We start from the raw sequence: 24517 nt of genomic DNA on the forward strand, positions 1-24517 counted from the left end.
AATTTGGAAAAGGATTACTGCAAAATAAACTTCAAGGAAATATCCAGAGCAGATTCGCTAAATGCCGAGAATATTTTTTCCGATGAATTTCAAAACGACCAGACAGACATTACCAAATGCAGTGATAAACATTACAGCATTGATGGAAAAAACAACCCATATCCCCATCCTCGAGAGAAAGTTCTTGAAAGGGAGTTTTGAGGGCTGCCAGAAAAATCCTTTACCTCATAAATCTTATTGTATTTTTCTAGCATGGTTTTCTCAATACAAGTATTGTCTTTAACAGGGAGTTTAAAAAAAAAGACATTGTGAATATTTGAGATGCTCACCATTGTTTAAAGTAAGAATTTTTTTTAAAATGTGTTACCTGTAATAAATTAGCTCAAGGGTTGATCTTTTGCTTATCAATTCGACCCTCAGAGCGTTTTGTGAATGTCACAAAGATTTCCAATGTTTGTCAATTGTTAAGTTCGACAAAAAAGAGCTCACTTTTATAAAGCACGATTCACACCCTCATGATGGATCCACTTGTTTCGCAAAGAGTTATTTAAATCAAAGGTAACTCTACACACAACCTCCGAGCAATGAAATGATCTGTTTTTTGCTATGTTGGTTAAAGGACAGAGAGCTAGCCAGGCATGTGCAGTGTTATAAAGTGAGCATTCGTCCAGGTATTAGCTTTGAATGTCAGTGTTGGTCAGGCATTTGGAAGAATTGTTTATCTGAGACAGAAAACAAGGATACAGTTTAGCAGCATTTCTAAAAGACAGCACTGACCTCCTCAGTTCTGTGTCAAATTGCCAATCTATATGATGTATTTAAATCTTGAAATGCAGTTTAAACAGAGGTGAGATTAATACCACTGAGCCAATATCTGGAAGAATGCTTACTTTATAACACTGCAAAATATATTTATGTCCATTTTACATTGGTTTATACTTTGGTCACATTCCTTTGGTATGACTTACTTTGTTATGCTGTCTGTTGATAGGAGTTAAGCAGTCTGGAACATGGATTTCTCTGGAGCAGCCTCCAAAGCTGATTTTAATGCATCCTTACAAGGACTTATTCAGTAGGGAAAGCCAACCTGACATTTTTACTTCTTTAATGCAGCTGTGAGTTAAAACAACAGACAACTGGATTCCTTGAACTTTCAACCTTATAACTGGAAGACTCAAAGGCACCCACAATTCAGTCAGCTACTAGTTGGCAAACATTTTTTTTTTTGCGTAGCATGATTCTTAGTTGGAAACAAGTGTCTCACAAAGTTGGACAGACTGATTGTTTGGAGCACAGAGAAACATTTGCGAAATAACATTCCTTGGGCTTCTATTCACTATCAGGAGATGCCCCCATTTAAAGATTTGTATAGGAATGTCAGCAAAATATCAGAAGTAAAATCTGAATATTGGAGGAATTATCCAGGCCTACTAATAAATTCATCACAATTTTTATCATTTTAATGTCTGTTCCAAACATCTACCTCAGTAACTTTCTATTTGAACTTACTGTGGATAGGATTTCTAATTGTTCTGGGTTTCACCTTTCTTCAACTCCATTTGATCACCTCAAAACTACCACAGCATATTGTCCTATTCTTTCATAGTTTGAAATATTATCACTCGATGAGCACAGTACATCTGTAGTGGACAGTGAAGAAGGTTGCCTCAGATTACAATGGGATTTTGATCAGATGGGCCAATGGGCTGAGAAGTGGCAGATGCAGTTTAATTTAGGTAAGTGCGAGGTGCTGCATTTTGGGAAAGCAAATCTTAGCAGGACTTATACACGTAATGGTAGGGTTGTAGAGAGTGTTCGAGGAGAAAGTGAGGTCTGCAGATGCTGGAGATCAAAGTTGAAACTTTATTGCTGGAACAGCACAGCAGGTCAGGCAGCATCCAGGGAACAGGAGATTCGACGTTTCGGGCACAGGCCCTTCTTCAGGAATGGCCTGAAGAAGGGCCTGTGCCCGAAACGTCGAATCTCCTGTTCCCTGGATGCTGCCTGACCTGCTGTGCTGTTCCAGCAATAAAGTTTCAACCTTGTAGAGAGTGTTGCTGAACAAAGAGACTTTGGAATGCAGGTTCATAGCTCTTTGAAAGTAGAATCACAGGTAGATAGGATAGTGAAGAAGGCATTTGGTATGCTTTCCTTTATTGGTCAGAGTATTGAGTACAGGTGTTGGGAGGTCATGTTACAACTGTATAGGACATTGGTTAGGCTACTTTGGAATACTGCTTACAATTCTGGTCTCCTTTCTATTGGAAGGATGTTGTGAAACTTGAAAGAGTTCAGAAATGATTGACAAGAATGTTGCCAGGGTTGGTGGATTTGAACTATAGGGAGAGGTTGAACAGGCTGGGGCTGTTTTTCCTGGACCGTCGGAGGTTGAGATGTGGCCTTATAGAGGTTTAGAAAATAATGAGGAGTATGGATAGGATAAATAGACAAAATCTCTTCCCTGGAGTGGGGAAATCCAGAACTAGAGGGCTGAGGTTTAGGGTGAGAGGGGAAAGATATAAAAGAGACTTAAGGGGCAACATTTTCAGTACCTAAGGTGGTGTGTGTATAGAATGAGGCTGCCAGAGGAAGTGGTGGAGGCTGGTACAATTGCAACATTTAAAAGGCATCTGGATGGGTATATGAGTAGGAAGGATTTAGAGGGATATGGTGTGGGTGCTGGCAGGTGGGACTAGATTGAATTGGGTATCTGTTCGCATGGACAAGTTGGACTGAAGGGTCTGTTTTCGTGCTGTACATCTCTCAGACTCTATGACTCTATGGAATGATATCTGTTCCAACAGGATTTCAAACCACCCTCTCCAGTTATCCCCAATGCAAGTTTTATTACACGAGATAACATTCATGTTTATCTTCAGCATTCCTATTTTACTATCTCATCATTCTTCCTGTAAAATGAGACCCAATCCTTGATTTGCTCAGCTTTTGTAGAGATTCATCAATATAACTTATATATTATGCATCATCACTTGCCTAAAGACAATATTGTACGAATTCATTTTTAAAATTAATTTTATCACATTGGTGTATCAATTATAGCTTCCCATTGACCCATTTGAACCTTCAAATCCCTTCGCTCTACAGTCACCTAAGGTTCTAAGAAATAATTATGTATTGCTTTAAATGTCAAAGTGTAGCAACTGAAATTGAATTCCACCTGTCTATTCGAGCAACTTATCAATATCTCTTGCAGCTTAATGAATTCTTAGAATTATTTACTGTGCTTTCTGTTTTGGAATGTCACATGTATCTGAATACTAGTGACCAGTGTACATGTATACAAACAGGCATTGATTTTAGATAGGGTGAACAGCAATAGTCATCAAACAAAACGATAATTATATTGTCAATATCAGTGCTGAAGTAGCTCTTAACTCCAACTTTTTTACAATCTTCCAACCTGTTTTGACTCAATATTCTCTTCTTCCTGAATTTGATACATCTTATTTTCTTGACAATGTGAAACATGGTTAAAAGTATTCTCAAGGTCAATGTGGCAATTGCTATTGTAATCCCCTCTCCGCTATAGTTACAATAGGTTTTCCAAGTCACGAAGAAAACACCCACATCCTGCTTAAAGCACACATCACTATCTTATCATGTACTTTAATTGTAAGGAGGGAATTCTCCCATTTCAAGTTAATGAGTGGTGGCCAGTGTAACCAAAATGCTCATTGGCTAGAGAGGACCATGGTGCTAGATGGGTGGATGTAAGAGCTGCTGCTTTTTTGAGTTATTTTCAGTGCTGGAGCTGAGTTTCTCGAATTCAAAGAGCAATAGTTACTGTTTTACAACCTGTTGCATTGTTTTGGAATGTTGGGGGAGAAAATGATCAAAAGAACGACACTTTAAAAAGGAGGAAGGAAGATAAAGGCCGTGACTATCTGATAAGTGATTCAAATGAAGAAGGAAACCAACACTGCTGTCTGACCCAGTAGACAATCTGCAGAGCTGCTGCTTTGCTGTTTAGTTTCAAGTATCTCTGGACATCAGAGTTCATTCTAAGAAACAATAAACAAACAGCAAAATTCACAGCTGACCTTGGCGAAAACCAAGTGCAGGGGAGCTCACTGCAAGGGGGCAGTAAGTGACTAGTTTTAAAGGGGAACCTTACTTGTTTTTGTAACTCTACAATAGTGAGTTGCATAGGGTTCTTTCAATTATATGTTTTTATTGACATCTGTCTCTTGGTTAAATAGTAAAAATACAAAAACATAGCTACTGAGCTAGCCTGGATTAGTGTTTTTAGAGCAGTAAGACTGCGTTATTTTCTGGGTCTGTAGATGTTAAGGTGCAAAGGTGGCCTTTAGTGGAGTGATAGGCTCTTCCCGTCAGATGTGGGAAATTATGGAGAGTTTCCATTTTACTGATGATTACGTCTGCAGGAAGTGTGTTTGATTGTGAACCTTATCAGATCGCAAGGATCAGTTGAAGCACAGTGCAATGAGGAGTTTACAGGGGCTGGCGGGTTTGATGGATGGTGGCTGCAGGGACGAAGATAAACCAAAGATACAGTCAGGTCGATGGGTTACCTCCAGGAAAGGGTGGGGAGGGAGGCAGGTTGTGCAGAAGTCTCCTGTGACTGTCCCCATCTCAAACAAGTATGCAGTTGGGGTGATGGTCCCTCAGGGGAACATAGCACTGACAGCCAGGTTTTTGGTACTGAGACTGGCTCTAATGCAATGAGGGGTATGTCAGGTTCCAAGCAATTGATTGTGATAGGGGATTCTTTAGTCAGAAGTGCAGACAAAATTTTTTGTGGCTGACAGTGATACATCAGAATGGTGTGCTGCCTCCCTGAGACAGGAAGAAGGATATCTCAGAGAGGGTGAAGAATATTCTCAAAGGGGAGAGAGACCTGCAGGAGATCATTGGCTGTAGTGAGATAAGAAAAGGAAAAGATTCTGAGGAGAGAACATGGGAAGTAAGGCGGAAAGTTTAAAAAAAAAGGTTCTCAAGTATAGTAATATCTGGATTAATCCTATTACCATGAGCTCGTGAGGGTAGGAACAGGAGGATAGAGCTGATGAATGTGTGGCTGAGGAACTGTGCAGGGGAGAAGGATGCACATCTTTGGATAATTGGAATCTCTCCTGGATAGAAATGGCCTTTAGGATGGATTGCACCTGAATTGGAATGGGACTAATAGATTGGTGGGAGTATTACTAGAGCTGCTCGGGAGGATTTAAATTAGTACATTGGCCGGGGTGGGGCTGCGGGGTGGTGAGACCCAGGGAGATCATGAGGAAAGAGATCTGTCTGAGACTGGTACAGTTGGGAAAAGGAATAAGTCAAACAGTCAGGGCAAGAAGGAACAAAGCAGAGAACAAAGTAGGTCTGATAAATTAAACTGCATTTACTTCAATTCAAGAGGCCTAACAGGTAAGGCAGATGAACTCAGGGTATGGATGGGAACATGGGACTGAGTTTTCATAGCAATTACAGAGACGTGGCCCAGGGATGGACAGAATTGGCAGCTTAATATTCCAGGGTATAGATGCTATAGGAAAGATAGAAAAGGGAGCAAGAGAGGAGGGGTAGTGGCGTTTTTGATTAGATAACATTACGGCTGTACTTAGGGAGGATATTCTTGGGAATACATCCAGGTGAGTTATTTGGGTGGAACTGAGAAATAAGAAAGGGAAGTTCACCTTAATAGGATGGTACTATAGACCCCCAGTAGTCAGTGGGAAATTGAGAAACAAATTTGTAAGGAGATCTCAGTTAATAGTAAGAATAATAGGGTGGCTATGGTAGGGGACGACTTTCTGAACATAGACTGGAACTACCATAATGTTAAGGGCCTAGATAGAGATGAATTTGTTAAGTGTGTACAAGAAAATTTCCTGATTCTGTATGTGGATGTATCCATTAGAGAAGATGCAAAACTTGACCTCCTCTTGAGAAATAAGGCAGGGCAGGTGACTGGGGTGTCAGTGAGGGAGCACTTTGGGGCCAGTGACCATAATTCTATCAGTTTTAAAATGGTGATGGAAAAGGATAAACCAGATCTAAAAGTTAAAGTTCTAAATTGGAGGAAGGCCAATTTTGGCAGTATTAGTAAAGAACTTTCAAAAATTGATTCAGGGAGAATGTTTGCAGGTAAAGGATGGCTGGGAAATAGGAAACCTTCGAAAATGAGGTAATGAGAGTCCAGAGATAGTATGTTCCTGTTAGGGTGAAGGACAAGGTTGGTAGATGTAGGGAATGCCAGATGACTAGAGAAATTAAGGTTTTGGTTAAGAATAAGAAGGAGGCATATGTCGGGCATCGACAGCAGAGATCGAGTGAACCCCGAAAGGGTATGAAGGCAGTAGAAGTATACTTAAGAGGGAAATTAGAAGATCAAAAAAGGGCACATAAGATAGCTGTGGCAAACAGGGTTAAGGAAAATCTAAATGGATGCTAAAAATGCAGTAAGGACAAAAGGGTAACTAAGAGAGAATTGGGCCCCTTAAAGATCAGCAAGGCACAGTTTGTGTGAAACCGCAAGGGATGGAAGAGATACTAAATGAGTAGTTTGCATCATCAGATTTTACTGTGGAGAAGGACATGGAAGATAGAGAACATAAGGAGATAAATTGCGACATTTTTCAAAATGTCCATATTACAAAGGAGAAGGTATTGGATGTCTTAAAAAGCATAAACGTGGATAAATCCCCAGGACCTGATCAGGTGTACCCTTGAACCCTGGGAAGCTAGGGAAGTAATTGCTGGGCCCCTTTCTGAGATATTGTATCATCGATAGTCACAGGTCAGGTGTTGGAAGACTGGAGGTTGGCTAACGTGGTGCCAATATTTAAGAAAGATGGCAAGCAAAGGCCAGGGAATTATGGACCAGTGAGCCTGATATCTGGTGGTGGGCAAGTTGTTGGAGGGAATTCTGAGGGACAGGATTTACATGTATTTTGAAAGGCAATGACTGATTAGTGATAGCCAACATGGCTTTATGCATGGGAAATCATGTCTCACAAACGCAGTTGAGTTTTTGTAGAAGTGATGAAAAAGATTGATGAGGACAGTGCAGTGGATGTGATCTATGTGGACTTCAGTAAGGCATTCAACAACGGTCCTCATGGTAGATTGGTTATCAAGGTTAGATCAAACAGAATAGAGAGAGAATTAGTTATTTGGATTTAGAACTGGCTCAATGTTAGATAACAGAGGGTAGTAATGGAGGGCTATTTTTCAGACTGGAAGCCTGTAACCAGTGGTGTGCCACAAATCTTGGTGCTGGGTCAGTTATATAAATGATTTGGATGTGAATACAGAGGAATAGTTAGTAAGTTTCCAGATGACAACAAAATTGGAGGTGGAATGGAGAGTGAAAAAGATTTTCTCAGAGTATAATGGGATCTTGTTCAGATGAGCCAATGGGCCAAGGAGTGGCAGGTAGAGTTTAATTTAGATAAATGTGAGGTGCTGCATTTTGGAAAGGTAAATCAGGGCAGGACTTGTATACTTAATGGTAAGGACCTGGGGAGTGTTACTGAACAACCAAGCCTTGGAGTGCAGCTTCATAATTCCTTGAAAATGGAGTCACCGGTAGATAGGATAGTGAAGAAGGCATTTGGTATGCTTTCCTTTATTTGTCAGTAAATTGAGTATAGGAAGTGGGAGGTCATGTTACAGCTGTAGAGAACATTGGTTAGGCCTCTACTGGAATATGCATTCAATTCTGGACTCCCTGCCATAGGAAGGATGTTGTGGAACTTGAAAGGGTTCAGAAAATCTTTACAAAGATGTTGCCAAGGTCGGAGGTTTTCAGCTATAGTGAGAGGCTGAATAGGCTGGGGCTATATTCCGTGGAGCATTGAAGGCTGAAGGGTGACTTTATGAGAGGTTTATAAAATCATGAGGGGCATGGATAGGATAAATAGACAAGGTCTTTTCCCAGGGGTGGGGGAGTCCAAACCTAGAGGGCATAGGTTTAGGGTGAGAGGGGAAAGATATAAAAGGGACTTACGGAGTAACTTTTTCACACAGAGGGTGGTGTGTGTATGGAAAGAGCTGCCAGAGGAAGTGGTGGAGGCTGGTACAATTGCAAAATTTAAAAGATATCTGGATGGGTATCTGAATAGGAAGGGTTTGGAATGATATGGGCCAAATGCTGATTAATGGGAATAGATTTATTTAGGTTATCTGGTCGGCATGGACGAGTGGACAAAATGCTATATATCTCTACGACCCTATGACTCTAAGGTTTTTCATCTCCTTAATAAGCGAGATGTTGCACAATTATTTGGGGAAATGGTGTGACAAATGAACCTTCATTTCTTGCCACTGGGCTCAATTGGGTTGACATTTCGGGCCTGGTGACCCTTCCTCAGAACTGTTCTGAGAAAAGGTCACAGGACCTGAAACATTAACTCTGATTTCTCTCCACAGATGCTGCCAGACCTGCTGAGCTCTACCAGCAACTCCTGCTTTTGTTTCTCCTTTGCAACATGCGCAGTTCTTTCAGCTTTTATTTAGGGTTCAATTGATGCTTTATTTCTTTCAGTCTAAGATGGCTGCACCAGAACCGAACACATGGCTGCTGGGCATGACAAATTTCAACGAGCAGGTAGCCACTCTTAAAAGGTTGAGTTCTTGGAGTCAGGTTTTCAGCTCCCTCTGCAAACCCAACCCAAGTTGGTCCCAAGTCTGGGATTTGATCCTGAAGCTGGGAAGAAGACAGGACAAATTGGAGGAAAATATGTGATGAGCTGGGAATGAGGCTTCAGGAAAAGTAGAATCAATTATAACAGTATCAACATGGGCAGGTTGGAAGCAAGTGGTGAGATTGGAAGCAAGTGGTGAGATAAGATCAGCCACTGAAACTCTAAATAAAAATGTTTGGTTCAATCAGGCAGCATTTGCGAAAAAAGAACCAGCATTTATGTTCTGAGTTGAATATCACACTTCTTCACAACTGAAGGAGCATAAGAATGTGATGGCGTAAAAAAGGGAGAAGAGGGAGGAAGCACAATAGGGAAGGTCTAGGACAAGATAGAGGATAGGAGAGATTAAATTACATGGATATTGAAAGCAAAGAAAGTTGGGATGGTTGCAGTAAGGCGGAACATTTGTCGAGCATAAATGCAAAAGCTAGAATAATTAATAACTCTCTGTGAGAGCAAAGACACGAGAAGCACCTATATTAAAAGAAATGCATCTAATAGAGGACTTTTTAAAAATTCATTCACAGGACAGAGTAGGCCAACATTTATTGGTCATCTCTCATTGCCTAACATTCACTTAAGAGTAATCTGTGGATCTGGAATTACACGTAGGTCAGATCAGGTAAGGAAGGCAGATTCCTTCTCTAAAGGATGTTGGTGAACCAGATGGGTCTCCCCCCTAACAATCAGCAACAGATTCATGGTCATCATTAGTCTTTTAATTCCAGTATTTATTGGATTTGAATTCCACCATCTGTTGGGGCACAATTTGAACTCAGGTACCCAAAGCATTACTGTGTCTCTCAATTAACAGCCCAGTAGTAATACCATTAGGCTATTGCCTTCCTATGCAGCATGTTCTTGGTCTGCAGTTGTTGAACTTAATGTTGTGTAAAGTGCTGAACCTCAAGCTTGTGTTTAGCTTCACTGAGCAGGGGTATGATCATAAGATTATGGTGGTAAATTAAAATAGAAGGCTGGGGATCATGCTTGTGGACTGAGTGGAAAAAGTTATCCAGTCTGTGTTTGGTTTCCCTAAAATAGAGCCAATGCCTTGTGAGCAGCACAGACAATGGATGGGATTGAAAGAAGTACAAATAAATCACCACATCACTTGGAATAAATGTCAGAGGCCTTGGGTAGTGAGGAAAGAGGAGATAAAAAGGCAAGTGTTATACCTTCTGAGATTATATGGAAAAGTTCCAAGTGGAAGAGGGTGAGACTTTTAGAGTGATTGAGAGGGGAATGGTCCTTTGGAAAGCTGACAGGGAAAGGATGTTGTATTTGTCTCCTTGTGGAGGTGATAGATGTGTTGGGTGATGATCGTCTGAAAGTGGAGGCTGGTGGGGCACAAAGTGAGAACAAAGGTAAACTGTTACATAGTTCTGGGAGCCAAGGTAAGGGATGAGAGTTGAAGCCATGGTTGTAATTGAATTAAGAGACATATTACAGCCAAGCTATGTCCACATATTGAATAGAAATTCATGATAAAATGTTTGCAGTAGTTAGTAATCTCACAGGTGTGGATGTTCATTATAAAGTTCTTTTTTAAAGTTTAATTGATGTTAAACATTGAGCTATATCGATGGATGATGAGGAGTTAAAACTGGACTCACAATTTATAAAACCTGTAGGAGTCATTTTAAAAGTAACCCGGAAGTAATTTTATCTTGAATGAAAGAAAGGAGATTAACATGTAATAATCGGGGAGTGAGTAAGGTGAGTAAGTAATGACATAACTAACATGAAGAACGGATAAAATAAATTGAGTGGGCACTGTTCGAGCAAATTCTTGATTTTGTGGAAAATGAGTCACAGCATGAGTCATCAACTGCAGTAGAAAGGAGTTAACATAAAACCAAAGAACCATGAATACATCTTTGCTCAGGGACTGATAATAACTTGATTTAAATTATTTAGTGCTGTACCAAGAAATGTCCAAAATAGATGATAATTTGCAAATGATTAAGAGCAGAGTTCTTACATTTTTCATCATCAACAAACTCATCAATGCAACAAAAAGAATGAAATAAGAGCTTGGTTCCAAATATGCCCTGTTTGTTACATAACAACATTTTTCAGTATTAACATGACAGATAATAAAGACCAGCCTTAATTTTCTCAGAAATGAATTTTCTCATTTTGAAACAAATGTGTTTTTCATGTGAGATTGCTGGTGCCACATCCACCATTTTCCAATGGTCACATAATTTTCTGCTATTTGCTTTATTAGTTATAAAAACAGGCTGTATGACACCCATCTCATGGGGCTGTGTGACAGGAGAGGTGGAAGTCGTCACCATTGCGGGGACTTTGTGACATTCACACCATTGGCTTGATATTTCAACCTAGTTCCATTGCACTTTAGACACTGCAGGCCAGGAAGTGCCCTTCATAATGTGTGACTGCACCATTATTCTCATGGAAATGGCAAAGACGGGTAAGTTAGTTCTTGGTTCACTGACAGGGACCTGGAGATTCGGGTAGAAGGGGTGGAAAAGTGGAGAATAGTTCTGTATCTTGCTGACTAGCAAAGGAGAAAGTGAGGACTGCAAAATCTGGAGATCAGAGCTTAAAAATGTGTTGCTGGAAAAGCAAGCAGGTCAGGCAGCATCAAAGGAGCAGGAGAATTGACGTTTTGGGCATAAGCCCTTCTTCAGGAATGATTCCTGAAGAAGGGCTTATGCCCGAAATGCCGATTCTTCTGTTCCTTTGATGCTGCCTGACCTGCTGCGCTTTTCCAGCAACACATTTTTAAGCGCTGACTAGCAAAGGAGGCCACCTCAGCAGGTACAACCAGTCTGGACACAGACGATGGCCCCAATCAATGGGTGGCACGGTGGCTCAGTGGTTAGCACTGCTGCCTCACAGCATAGGGACTTGAGTTCTAATCCACCTTCGGGCAACTGTCTGCATGGAGTTTGTGATTCTCCCCGTGTCTGTGCGGGCTTCCAGCCACAATCCAAAGATGTGCTGGCTAGATGAATTGGCCATGCTAAATTGCCCATAGTGTACAGGAATGTGTAGGTTAAGTGCATTAGTCTGACGTAAATATATGGTAGGGGAATGGGTCTGACTGGGTTACGTTTTGGAGGGTTTGGTGTGGACTTGTTGGGCCAAAGGGCCTGTTTCCATACTTTGGGATTCTAATTCTAATTCAGTGTAACATCCCGGGTGAAACCCAATTGCAGCAGTACATGAAAAGATTAATGATCTTTTGCACACTGCAAGGGCAAATGCTACCTTCTTCTCCTTACTACCTCGTGGTCATAGAACCAACACTCACTCTAACTCTGCCACTGCACATGCATCTCACTGAGGCTTATAGAAGACAGCTATTATGTCCACTCAATGGCTGGCATCCATCTCATCCACCCAAACTACCAATTCTTCTTGCCCTTCTGACTTGCTTACTCCTTGGGTGCACCTCACCACCGCTGCTGCTCGTGAATCACCACCAATTGCTCTTTCACCCATTAAGGCCAATCTCTCATTTTTGATTTGTCACCATCATGTGGACTTTGCCTCCGGCAGGTAGTTGTCGCTTTGCTTATTGTAGCTCCCATAGCATAAGAACCAAATGTGGGAAACATGGTACTGAAAGATTCAGTCGGCTTTTATTACTGCTCTTGATTCGGTTACAAATAGTAGTACATCGTGCTCGTTAGTGTGTCAGGCTTCAAGTGGCCTCAGTTAAGACTGAGTCTGTGACCTTTATACCTTCAGATCATATGCCATGAAACAGTGATAGTATCATGAACACGCTTCTTTAAGGTATCCTACATATACCAGTGACATAAAACACAATACCTATGCTTCATTGTAGGATAAAAAAAAATTGCTTGAATTGTGTTCATTGTGTTTGCCACATAAGCCACATGGCACATGTAGTGGGTGTGACAATGTCATACTATGATACTGTACAGCAACATATCCACCCCTTACCTGTTCAGTGCTCTGAACTGTGACAGGCAATCTGCCTATCCTTTTGCACTTAAAAGCAATGCACACTTCAGAGGCTGGCAGGGTCCAAGTAAGCACATGATGAGTGTGTGCTTGTAAATGAAGCTATGAGCCTTAACATATATCCTGTGTAGTTGCATGAGATGCATGTATGTCTCCTCAGAGGATCGCTGAAGGAGGGTTGCCTGTCACATTCTCAGTATGTCTGGACCGTTATTCAGAAATTCCACCTCCGCCCCAGCTCCAGCGTAGAACAGGCTGCCTCCACTCCAGCTGCAGATTATGGAGCATTGTGGAAATGCGGTGGGAAGTAAAGAAAGAAAATTTCTGAGGGCACATAGGTGACATATTATTTCAGGTAAGTTTTCACATTTATAAATATATGCTCTTTTCACCAACTTTTGTGTGCATACATGTCTGACCAGCCATAACTGAAACATTGGAGCTACATAACTCATTCATTCTAAGAACCATACAAAGCTTGATCGTCCCACGATGTGAAGTGAGCAGCTCGTGCAGGCTGTGGTTTAAGCGTGGAAGGCTATGGGTTAATCATTGGTTGCTGCTGCTTTTGCATCTGGGGTCCAGCTTTCCAAGTAGACAAGCATACTGTGCACAGGTAAGAGAGCAGCAATTTCTTTAGATTTATTCATAGGTTTTGGTGCTGCTGGCTAGGCCAGCATTCATTGTCCTTCCCTTTATTGATCAGAGTATTGAGTACAAGGGATGGGAGGTCATGTTGCAGCTGTACAAGACATTGGCTAGGCCACTTTTGGAATATTGTGTGCAAATCTGGTCTCCTTCCTATAGGAAGGATGTTGTGAAACATGAAAGGGTTCAAAAAAGGTTGAGAAGGATATTGCCAGGATTGGAGGATTTGAGCTATAGGGAGTAGAGAGTAAATCATATTGTTGTGGGTCTGATGTCATGTACCAGCCAGTCTAGGAAAAGATGGCCGTTTCTTTCCGTAAAGGACATTATTGAAATGGATGGGTTTTCCTGACAATCGATTCATGGTCATCATAAGACCATAAGACATAGGAGTGGAAGTAAGGCCATTCGGCCCATCAAGTCCACTCCGCCATTCAATCATGGCTGATGCGCATTTCAGCTCCACTTACCAGCGTTCTCCCCGTAGCCATCATTAGACTTTCAATTCTAGATTTTTACTGAATTCAAATTCCATCATCTGCTCTGGCAGGATTCATACCCAGGTCCCCAGAACATGACCTGAGTGTCTGGATCAATATGCTAGTGAAAGCACATTTAAGTTGTCACCTTTCCTTTGATTGATTATTTATCTTTCATGATGCGGTCAGGAATAAATGGGATAAGCATTTGGATTGCACACAGTAGGTTACAGATAGAGTCATAGAGATGTACAGCACGGAAACAGACCCTTTGGTCCAACCCGTCCATGCCGACCAGATATCCCAAGCCAATCTAGTCCCACCTGCCAACACCTGACCCATATCCCTCCGAACCCTTCCTATTCATATACCCATTCAGATGTCTTTTAAATGTTGCAATCATACTAGCCTCCACCGCTTTCTTTGGCAGCTCATTCCATACACATAGCACCCTCTGCGTGAAAACTTTGCCCCTCAGTTCTCTTTTATATCTTTCCCCTCTCACCCTAAACCTATGCCCTCTAGTTCTGGACTCCCCCACCCCAGGGAAGAGACTTTGTCTACTTATCCTATCCATGCCCCTCATGATTTTATAAACATCTATAAGGTCACCCCTCAGCCTCCGACACTCCAGGGAAAACAGCCCCAGCCTATTCAACCTATCCCTATAGCTCAAATCTTCTAACCCTGGCAACATCTTTCTAAACCTTTTCAAGTTTCACAACTCCTTCTGATAGGAAGGAAACCAGATTTGCACACAATATTCCAACAGTGGCTTAACCAATGTCTTGTACAGTCGCAACCTGACCTCCCGTCCCCTCTACTCAATACTCTGATCAATAAAGGAAAGCATACCAAAAACCTTCTTCACTATCCTATCTACCTGCGACTACACTTTCAAGGAGCTATGAACCTGCACTCCAAGGTCTCTTTGTTCAGCAACACTCCCTAGGACCCTACCATAAGTGTAAAAGTCCTGCTAAGATTTGCTTTCTCAAAATGCAGCACCTCACATTTGTCTAAATTAAACTCTATCTGCAACTTCTCAGCCCATTAGCCCATCTGATCAAGATCCCATTGCAATCTGAGGTAATCTTCTTCGCTCTCCACCACACCTCCGATTTTGGTGTCATCTGCCAACTTACTAACTATACCTCTTATGCTCACATCCAAATCATTTATATAAATGATGAAAAGTAGTGGACCTAGCACACTCCACTGGTCACAGGCCTCCAGTCTGAAAAAACAATGCTCCACCATTACCCTCTGTCTTCTACCTTTGAGCCAGTTCTGTATTCAACTGGCTAGTTGTCCCTTTATTTCATCAGATCTTACCTTGTTAACCAGTCTCCCATGAGGAACTTTGTTGAATGTCTTACCGAAGTCAATAGAGATCACGTCCACTGTTCTGCCCTCATCAATCCTCTTTGTTACTTCTTCAAAAAACTCAATCAACTTTGTGAGCCATGATTTCCCACGCACAAAGCCATGTTGACTATCCATAATCAGTCCTTGCCTTTCCAAATATATGTACATCGTGTCCCTCAGGATTCCCATCAGCAACTTGCCCACCACCGATGTCAGGCTCACTGGCCTATAGTTCCCTGGCTTGTCCTTACTACATTTCTTAAATAGTGGGACCACCTTTGCCAACATCCGGCCTTCCAGCACCTCCCCTGTGACTATCAATGATACAAATATCTCAGCAAAAGGCCAGCAATCACTTCCTAGCTTCCCACAGAGTTCTATGGTACACTTGATCAGGTCCTGGGGATTTATCCATTTTATGCGTTTAAGACATCCAGTACTTCCTCCTCTGTAATGTGGACATTTTTCAAGATATCACCATCTATGTCCCTTCATTCTATACCTTCCAAGTCCTTTTCCACAGTAAACACTGATGTAAAATACTCATTTCGTATCTCCCCATCTCTTGTTGAGACATAGATTTCATAATGGGCTTCGAGTGCTCACAGGTGTGTTTCAGCTTCATCATATGGTGCTCTGTGAAGTGATATTGCCCTTTGAAGGACCTCATATCACTTCAAACTAGCCCCTTCACCCACAGAGTAAGGCCATCCACTCCAGGTGTGCTTACAGCCATTTTCCTCCACGTTGTGCCCCTTTTATATAAAGGATGAAGGAAGGCAGCATCTGCTCCTCTTGGATAGTGAGTTACAGGCTTTGCCTCAATGTGATGCTGAGCCCTCAAGCGTAACCATCCCTTTTCTGATTGCCTACCCCTTTTCTCAAACCCTTAGGCTTCACCTTTCTCCAAGTCATGATCCAACTCATCTATCTGACTGTGCATCTGCCTAATTTTACTCCATCCCAGCGTCTGACATGTCAAGTAAACATTCTAAGCTTGTTAGTGCATCGTCTGTCACCGTACCCTCACCCTCCACAGCAACCCAGTTGCGGAGACAAGTGTGCTGTTCCCCATCAAACCTCCCCCCTCCCTCATGACCCCTTTTTCATCCATGCTGTATAGCCTCACACTTTATAGATTGAGTTGCCCCTTTCACGTTTGTATTCCCTCTGCATCCCAGCACTCAGCCTCCAATCCCAATAATAAAGCTCCCCAGCCTTCCTCCCATTGCACTAACTCCTAGATAGATCCCCCTTCACTTTTAGTGACCATGTCCCACCCCTTGAGTGATTTGGCCAGGCAGCCCCCTGACTGATATCTGTGCAGCTTGCCAGCTGGGTTCCCACACTTCCATGGACTGATTGCACTGGACTAGGAGAAAGTGAGGACTGCAGATGCTGGAGATCAGAGTTGAGAGTGTGGTGCTGGAAACGCACAGCAGGTCAGGCAGCATCCGAGGAGCAGGAGAATCAACGTTTCAGGCATAAGACTTTCATCAGGAATTATCTGATGAAACACTTATGCCCGAAACGTCGAGTTCCATGCTCCTCGGATGCTGCCTAACCTGTGGTGCTTTTCCAGCACCACACTCTCAACTCTGATTGCAATGGACTCTCAGAGCTCACTGTGACCCATTCTCTAAACTGAAGAGGTGGAAAACGTTGACCATGACTATCCAACCAAACAACTGACTGTGACCATGCCCAAGCCTCTGATCTGATATCTGAGGCTGCTCTTGACTTACTGTACTGGGGCTCCTGACTGCATCTTGTCTGGCCTTGCCTGAGGACTTCTCCCTTTAGATTTTGAGATGTGGTCATTTGTCTGCATCACATGCAGTACGTTGCCATGTATGCAGGTGGCACATGTCGCAGGTGTGAAATCGACGTGTAAATGTACAATGCAGCAAGATGAACACACCTTGACTGATTACCGAGAATAAACATGACACGCCACCTGGCTTTGTGTCTGCACTAAGGCAGCACAGCAGTACCAAGTGCCTTTCAGTTCTGGTTGAGTGGGAAAAGCACAAAATGACAAGGCAGGCAAAATCAGGTAGCTGCAAGAATCCAGCTAGGCGTGAAGTGAATGAACGTTAAGAGAGGAAGTGAGCAGTCCTGAAATGCAGCCTGGTCCAATCTGTCAGGCCAAATGAAGTGTCCTTGTATGAGCTTCACGGTGAACTGCTGCTGTGTGCTGAAGTACAGCATGCCAGTGCAGGACTGCTCTGTAAGTTGGATGGTGCCATGATGGTGCGGAGAGGCTGGCAGACGTGTCATGGATGTAGGGTCTATACAGCTGCTGCTTGTTGGTGAGACAATGGTGTCATTTAGCCAAGTATGCAGCCCAGAGGAGCAAGCGACTAGCTGGATTCAGTCAAGTATCTACTCAGATCGAGACGTCGCAACATCTTGTGAATGGTAGAATAGGAGAGTGAATATTGACATTGTAAGATTATGTGATAATTACTGTGAAAATGAGTCACAATCTCTATTAATAAGCCTCTTGTTGCTCCAGAATAAGCATCTTATGTACACACCTGCAACATTGGAAAAGGCAACACCTGACGTCAAAAAAGCCTCATATAATCTCTAAAAGGTCTTGCCCATAACCACATTGTTCAGACCTGGGAAGGAATGGGTGGCACATTGGCTCAGTGGTTAGCACTGCTTCCTCACAGCACCAGGGACCCAGATTTGATTCCTGCCTTGGGTGACTGACTGTGTGGAGTTTGCATGCTCTGTGTCTGCGTGGGTTTGCTCTGGTTTCCTCCCACAATCCAAAGATGTGCAGGTCAGGTGAATTGGTCATGCTAAATTGCCCATAGTCAGTGGTGAATATGGGGAATGGGTCTGGTTGGGTTACTCTTCGGAGGGTCAGTGTGGACTTGTTGGGCTGAAGGGCCTGTTTCCACACTGTAGGGAATCTAATCTAATAAAGTTCCCCTCAATTATTCACAATGCACACCTGGTCACAGAATTAATTAACAATGACTTGCCAATTAGCAGGACAAGATAGCACAAACGGTTGAAATAATTTCTTCAGCAACAGAGCCATGTCAAACCCGTAAAAGAAAGGTGAATGTTATTTTTCTATTACAGTTATATAATTTCTGGCTGCCAATGGTCTGTCATTTCCAATCCATCTTCAGGAGCATCTGATGCATAAAATAGAGATGGCAATGGTGTAGTTGGAAATACCTCATCTGGAATTTTAGTGACGCTACAATAGGAAGAAAATGGTTTTGCATTCGGGTTTTGTTTTCAGGACTGGCTTCTGAATGCCACTGGATTTCTGAAATGAGGAAGTGTTTTGTTCCACCACAGCAACATTCTTCATTTCGATGCTAGCTAAGAGAATACTCATAGCAAATGAAATCGATTGGCTTCTTTCCCACTGTTGGCAGACGTTTGGCTTAAATCCTACTTTCTGTCACAATTATGACAGTATAGAGGGCAAAACACTGAGCAAACTCACCCCTAAGAATTTTTTTTTATTTAAAAAAAGGCTCAGGTTAATTTTGATGCAGCATACTTCAAAGGGTGTTCTGTGTTCTGATTTTCCAAAACACAGTGCCAATCATACCACTAAAAGTCTGTCTGCATGCAAACTCTGTGCCAAAGATGGATTTGAAAAACCTCTGTATTGTTAACTGCATTTTTCAAAGCCCAACCAAACAACTAAGGGAAATAAATTAATTGCGCTGCTGCCAGTCAATAGCAATCATTCAGTGTTATAATTAAACTTGGAAGAATTAGCTAATCAATGAAAAAGCCCCTAAAGAATCCTGCTGACTATAATCTGTTTTGAATAATTATCAAAGAACAAAAGACCTGATGAATAAAAATGCTATTTTTTATACATGTTCCAACTCATTGTACAGTTTACTTTCACAAACACTTGAATTAGAGTGATTGTTTTATTTGTTCACATAAACTCAAATTAGAAGCCCTGGTTACGGTATCTCAATACGGAACAGTTATTCATAAGACTTAACATTAAATGTTTTGCTTGTAGAATCCAAGCAACATATTCACTCAAGGGTTGAAGCATAGCAGCACAAATAATCTCTCTGGATATGTCAGTCACATTAGATGCATCACACTTTAGTGTTTCAATGTTGAAAGAAAATCATTAATTTTACCTTGTTTTTGATTCAACCTGAAACCAAAGTTTTACAAATTCCTTCCAAGTGGTATGACCTCCCTCATGAAACAACAATTAAAATCTCAAAATAAGATTTAGCAGAAGCCGGGAAATGAAAATAAATTTCAGAATATACTGGAATTACCCAACCCGTCTGACAACACATCGGGAGAAAGAAACAGTAAATATTTCAGGCCATGGCTTGTGGATTTCAACATTCAGTATTTCAATTACATTCTAACCTCAGGCTTTGTTTAGTTACAGAAATTACATTTACTGACTTTAAAGGGACAAACTTGTTTAACAATAAGAGAATTATATGTTGAGATTTACATGGATTAAAGCTTTTATCATCTCAAATTGTCATATCATTAGATATCAGCAACCTCAGGGTGATCCTTGGATTTTGATTGAATACAGAGGAGAGGGAAAGGATTCAAATCAACTAATTGCAAAAGGCTGTGAATTTTGGAAATCTGAAATAAAACGGGAAGTTTTAAAGAAATTCATTATGTCTGAAGGCAGAAATAGAATCAACATTTCAAGCCCAATTTGACTCTTTTATGGAATTCCAGTTCTGAAAAAGCATCAAATCAAATGTGAAAAGTGAATTCTGTTTCTCTCTCCACAGATACTGCAAGATCTCTTGAGTTTCTGATCTAACTCAGTTGATTTCAAAGTAATCAGGCAGAACCAGCATGAGTTTGTCAAAGGAAAATCTAACTTATTGGAGTGCTTTGAAGAAGTAACTTTTACCATAGATAAAGGGGAACCAGTGGATGTATTGTCTTTAGCTTTCCTGAAAGCATTTACTAAGATGCCACATCAAAAGTCATTGTGAAAAAGAAATGCTCATAGTGCAGCAGGGTAACACATTGGCATGGATAGAGGACTGGCTTGCCAACAGGAAGCAGAGAGGAGGAAATAGTGCGTCTTCTTCGGTTGGAGGCTATCACAATTGGTATACTACAGGAGTCAAGTTGAACCCTCAACCCTTTCCAGTTGATGTAAATGATTTGGATTATGGTAATGAAGTATATATAATAACTCAGAAGCCTGACTGGAAAGGAACACCATTTATGTTACGCAGCAAAACAGAGCCAGTACTCATGATGTACATCAGCTAGTCCCAGTCCAGGACAGACAGCTCTACAGACCTGTTCTTGCATCTGTTTTTTTCATTGTTTTTTTTAACTTACTGACCATCACCAGTAAAACACCTGTGAAGCCAGTCCAATAATTACAGGCAAAACCCATTATGGGCAATGCATGCCATCAAAAGTGAGGTGGGGGGCTGTACGGAGATTGAGAAGTGACTAAGTTAAAATGGACTTGGAGGGAGAAATAAAACGTGGTGCCCAACTCTTCTAAAGGTATCAAGAGCATTGGTGGGCACCACATGTTCATTTTCCAATGATACCCGGGCTTGAACATAACCATGGAAGAAGGGCAGAGAGTTGGTAGATGTGACCTGATCCACAACCTGCTGTTTGTACCTGCTTATAGCTAGCCTGGCCAGGCCCAGGAACTGACTCAAGAGGAGGTCCTACAATCTGCAGACACCCTTCTGTATTGAGTGCCCAAAGACCAGGAACGTAGGGCTGAAGTGCAACTAAAACGTATTAAAAGTTATTGAAATAACTAAAAAGGGATCATAAATTGCTTTGCGATGCAGAGAGATATGGTGTGCATGAATCACAGAAAGTTAGTATGCAGATGCAGCAAGTCATCAGGAAAGCAAATAGAGCATCATGTTTTATTATGATGGGAATTGAATGTAAAGGTAGGAGGTCATGCTTTACTTATACAGAGTTAAAAATCACACAACATCAGGTTATATTCCCACAGGTTTATTTGGGAGCACTAGCTTTCAGAACACTGCTCCTTCATCAGGTGGTTGTGGAGTATAAGTTCGTAAGAATAATTACAGGGTATTGATGAGACTGCATCTAGAGTACTGTGTACTGGACTGATCACTGTATTTACTGACAGAGGACAGATGTTAATGCATTGGAAGCAGTTCAGACAAAATTGACTAGATTAATATCTGGAATTAATGGATTGTCCTATGAGTAAAGGCTAGTCAGGCTAGGCCTATATTTGCTGGCATTCAGAAGTATCAGAGGGTGATTTAATTGAAACATATAAGATCCCAAGGAGATTTGAACAGGCCTCTTCTTGTTCCTTGTTCATATGATTGATAAATTCATCTATATTAACAATTTTATGCAGTTTGTGGTGACTTCGGAGCATTACATCAAAAGATGGTGGAAACATTAAATGGTAACTTCTAAAATGGAATTGGATACAGCAAGAGAGCTGAATAGCTGCACTTGAATAGCTCTTTGAAAGAGCTGGCACAGATGCAACCAGTTGAATGTGTTTCATTGATAGAATTCATACTCTTCCTTAATTTGTGTTTTGGTAAGGCAGTTCTTTAACTCTTTGACCACTTATGCTTCAGCTTGAGCTCTTTTACTTGGCTTTTTCTTTGTTTGTGATGGTTTGCTTTTGTCTTTCCCTCTCAGGGACTGGGTGTGAATGCTGACCCCTAGTCTACCTGAGCCGTAATCATATCAAATCCAAATGCTTGGTGCTAATCTAAATTATATGGTCACCAAATGAGTTAACAAGGCCCTGCAATTCTATTATTTGTGATAATGAACCATGAGCCAAAATAAACCTGCAAATGAAAGTAGCCTGATAATATGTAATTTATCCAGTGTGAGAGTATCCTACTCTCAAGAAAGAGCCATCTAGCCAATCTGGTCCAATCTAACATTTGGGGTTTGAATCATTTTATGACACAGTACTTGAGTATTACTGGTACAAGAAACATGCCATTGAAGATTTTCATCTAATCAGGACAGAATCACAAGAAAATCAGATTTCAAAAGGAATAATTATTTTTACTGCATGAGAAGAGACTACTGATTGATTTGCAAGTGGACACTTATTAGTAGAGGCACCGCAATGTGTTGAGTGATTTGCTACAGATTTATTGTTTATTTCAGTTCTCTCACTGTCAAAAACAGCTATGCCCCATAAGGGAAGAGGGAAAAATCCTTTGTTGGCATGCACCATAAAGTTGTTTCAAACTGACTAGCTGACAAAGTTCATGCACATTTCAAGCTACAAGTTTATTTTTGAAGAGCTAAAGGGGTTAGTGTTGTGAGATCCATCACCTGAAATCCACACAATTCTGCTAGAATCATGAAACCCAACTCAAAATTGCTAACAAATGCAGGGACTCTTAAGTAAGTACAGAAAATGCCACAATTATGCAGCTAGCCCTGAAAGAGATAAAGGTCATTTCTCATGGGAACTTCTGCTTTTATATTTGATCTAACCTTCATCCCTGTCGAGGAGCCATGGGAAGGAATGTGTTGCCTAAGTATGCTAACAGGTCATAGTTTTAATTGGGACTGCATCTGACATTCTTTTCATCATAACTAATGGGTCTTTGGGGATGCTAAGGATCTGGTCTTTTATACATTCAAAATATTAGGAATACAACAATAAGCAGGTCTTCTTCTATGTTACATATAGACAGTTACATTTGCTGCGAAGTTTGTGGTATTCTGAAATCAAGTTATACAATAATTTCAGTAATTTCTCTTAAACAATTCACACAGTCACTGGGAATTTGGCTGTAGGTTAACTTGTTTTCATCCAAACGGAGAATCCTCAATTGGGAATAATCCACTGGGTTTACCTTGTGACTGAAACTGCTTACATTGAGTTCTGTGTGAAAGAATACAAAATAAAGAATCATGAGTAAAATCTGGTTTAACAATCTTGTTTTCTACAAAAATCCGTAAGCACGGGAAGAGATTATTTTCATCACATTTTGCCTTAAACACAACTGTCAAGATTTTCTGAAGGAATGTTCCAGTGGCCTGATTTTCATACATGTTTCTGCCTCGGATAATGTCAAAGGAAATGCATTTCTGAGTGTTTGCTAATGTTTGACACTTTTTGATCACATTCTAAATGGAATTGTAAGGGTACATCACATAGTAATTATCAGAGCTCAGTGGCTTACTCTTTTTTTAATTGGGATTGATACATGATAGTTCATGCAGCGACAAAACCAAATCATGGGAGACTTAGTAGGCATCTTGTTTACTTCATTTCAAATTATCTTGTAGTTTGAACATGGTTATAAAAAGCAAATTAGTTATACCACGGAAGTGCAATAAAAACAAATCTCCGATATGTTGAGTATAAACCTTGCTATGTCAAGGTAGAATGTAGAACATTCATTCCTAATGACATCCACCTATAGTTGGTGTCTTTAAATTTTCCAACTTTTATGTTCATTGTAAATAAAGCTAATTTTTAACTCAACAATTGATACATGACTTATTCGCAAGACAAATATCATAACAAAACCTGCCCTGGTGTATCAAAGCATGAACATGTTTTTCTTTTTATTCACTCAAGAGTATGTGGGCATTACCATTGGAGCATCATTTATTACTTAGAATTAATTGCCCTGGAGAAGGGATTGATGAGCTACCTTCTTGAATAGCAGCATTCCTGTGGGGGTATAGGAAAACCAACAGTGCTATTAGGAAAGGAGTGTCAGGATTTTAACCCAGTGACACTGAGTTATAGTTCCGAGTCAGGATGGTGAATGTCTCAAAGGGGAGTTTGCAGTGTTACCATACTGGCCTTGTACTTCAAAGTGGTTATGATTGTGGGTTTAGAAGGTGCTGTCAAAGGAACCTTGGTTAGTTGCAACAGCGCACCTTGTAGAGTTAGACACTGCACTCTGATAATGAAAAGAGTAAATATTGATGCTAGTGGATCAGGTGCCACCCAAGTGGCTTCCTTGTCCAGAATGATGTCAAGCTTCTTGTATTTTGTTAGAACTGCACTCATCCAGGCAAGTGGGGAGTATTTCATCACATTCCTGACTTGTGTCTTATAGATAGTGGACAGGCCTTGGGGATTAGGAGGTGAGTTACTTGCCACAGAATCCCTAGCCTCTTGCCTGCTTTTGTGGCTGTAGGATGTATATGGTTGCCCAATTCAGTTTCTGTTCTATGATAACACTCGGGATGGTGATAATAGGGGATTCAATGCTGGTAATACTTTTAAACATGAAGGGGCAATGGGTAGATTCTCTTTTGTTGAAGATGGCCATTGATTGGCACTTGTGTAATGCAAATACTACTTGCCACTTATTCTCCAAAGCTACATGTTGCCTTGATGTGACC

General features: G+C 41.2%; 1 protein-coding gene across 1 annotated transcript in view; it reads right to left on the bottom strand.

The window, feature by feature from the left end:
• Nucleotides 1-19100: 19100 nt before the first annotated feature.
• Nucleotides 19101-24517, bottom strand: part of zgc:113307 (uncharacterized protein LOC553753 homolog) — a 36057-nt gene continuing 30640 nt past the window's right edge. The window contains 1 exon segment of the mRNA XM_043716569.1: nucleotides 19101-23036. Coding sequence (XP_043572504.1) covers nucleotides 22885-23036 — 152 coding nt within the window. The 3' untranslated portion in view covers nucleotides 19101-22884.

The sequence above is a fragment of the Chiloscyllium plagiosum genome, chromosome 26, assembly GCF_004010195.1.
Source record: "Chiloscyllium plagiosum isolate BGI_BamShark_2017 chromosome 26, ASM401019v2, whole genome shotgun sequence".
Classification (NCBI taxonomy): Eukaryota; Metazoa; Chordata; class Chondrichthyes; order Orectolobiformes; family Hemiscylliidae; genus Chiloscyllium; species Chiloscyllium plagiosum.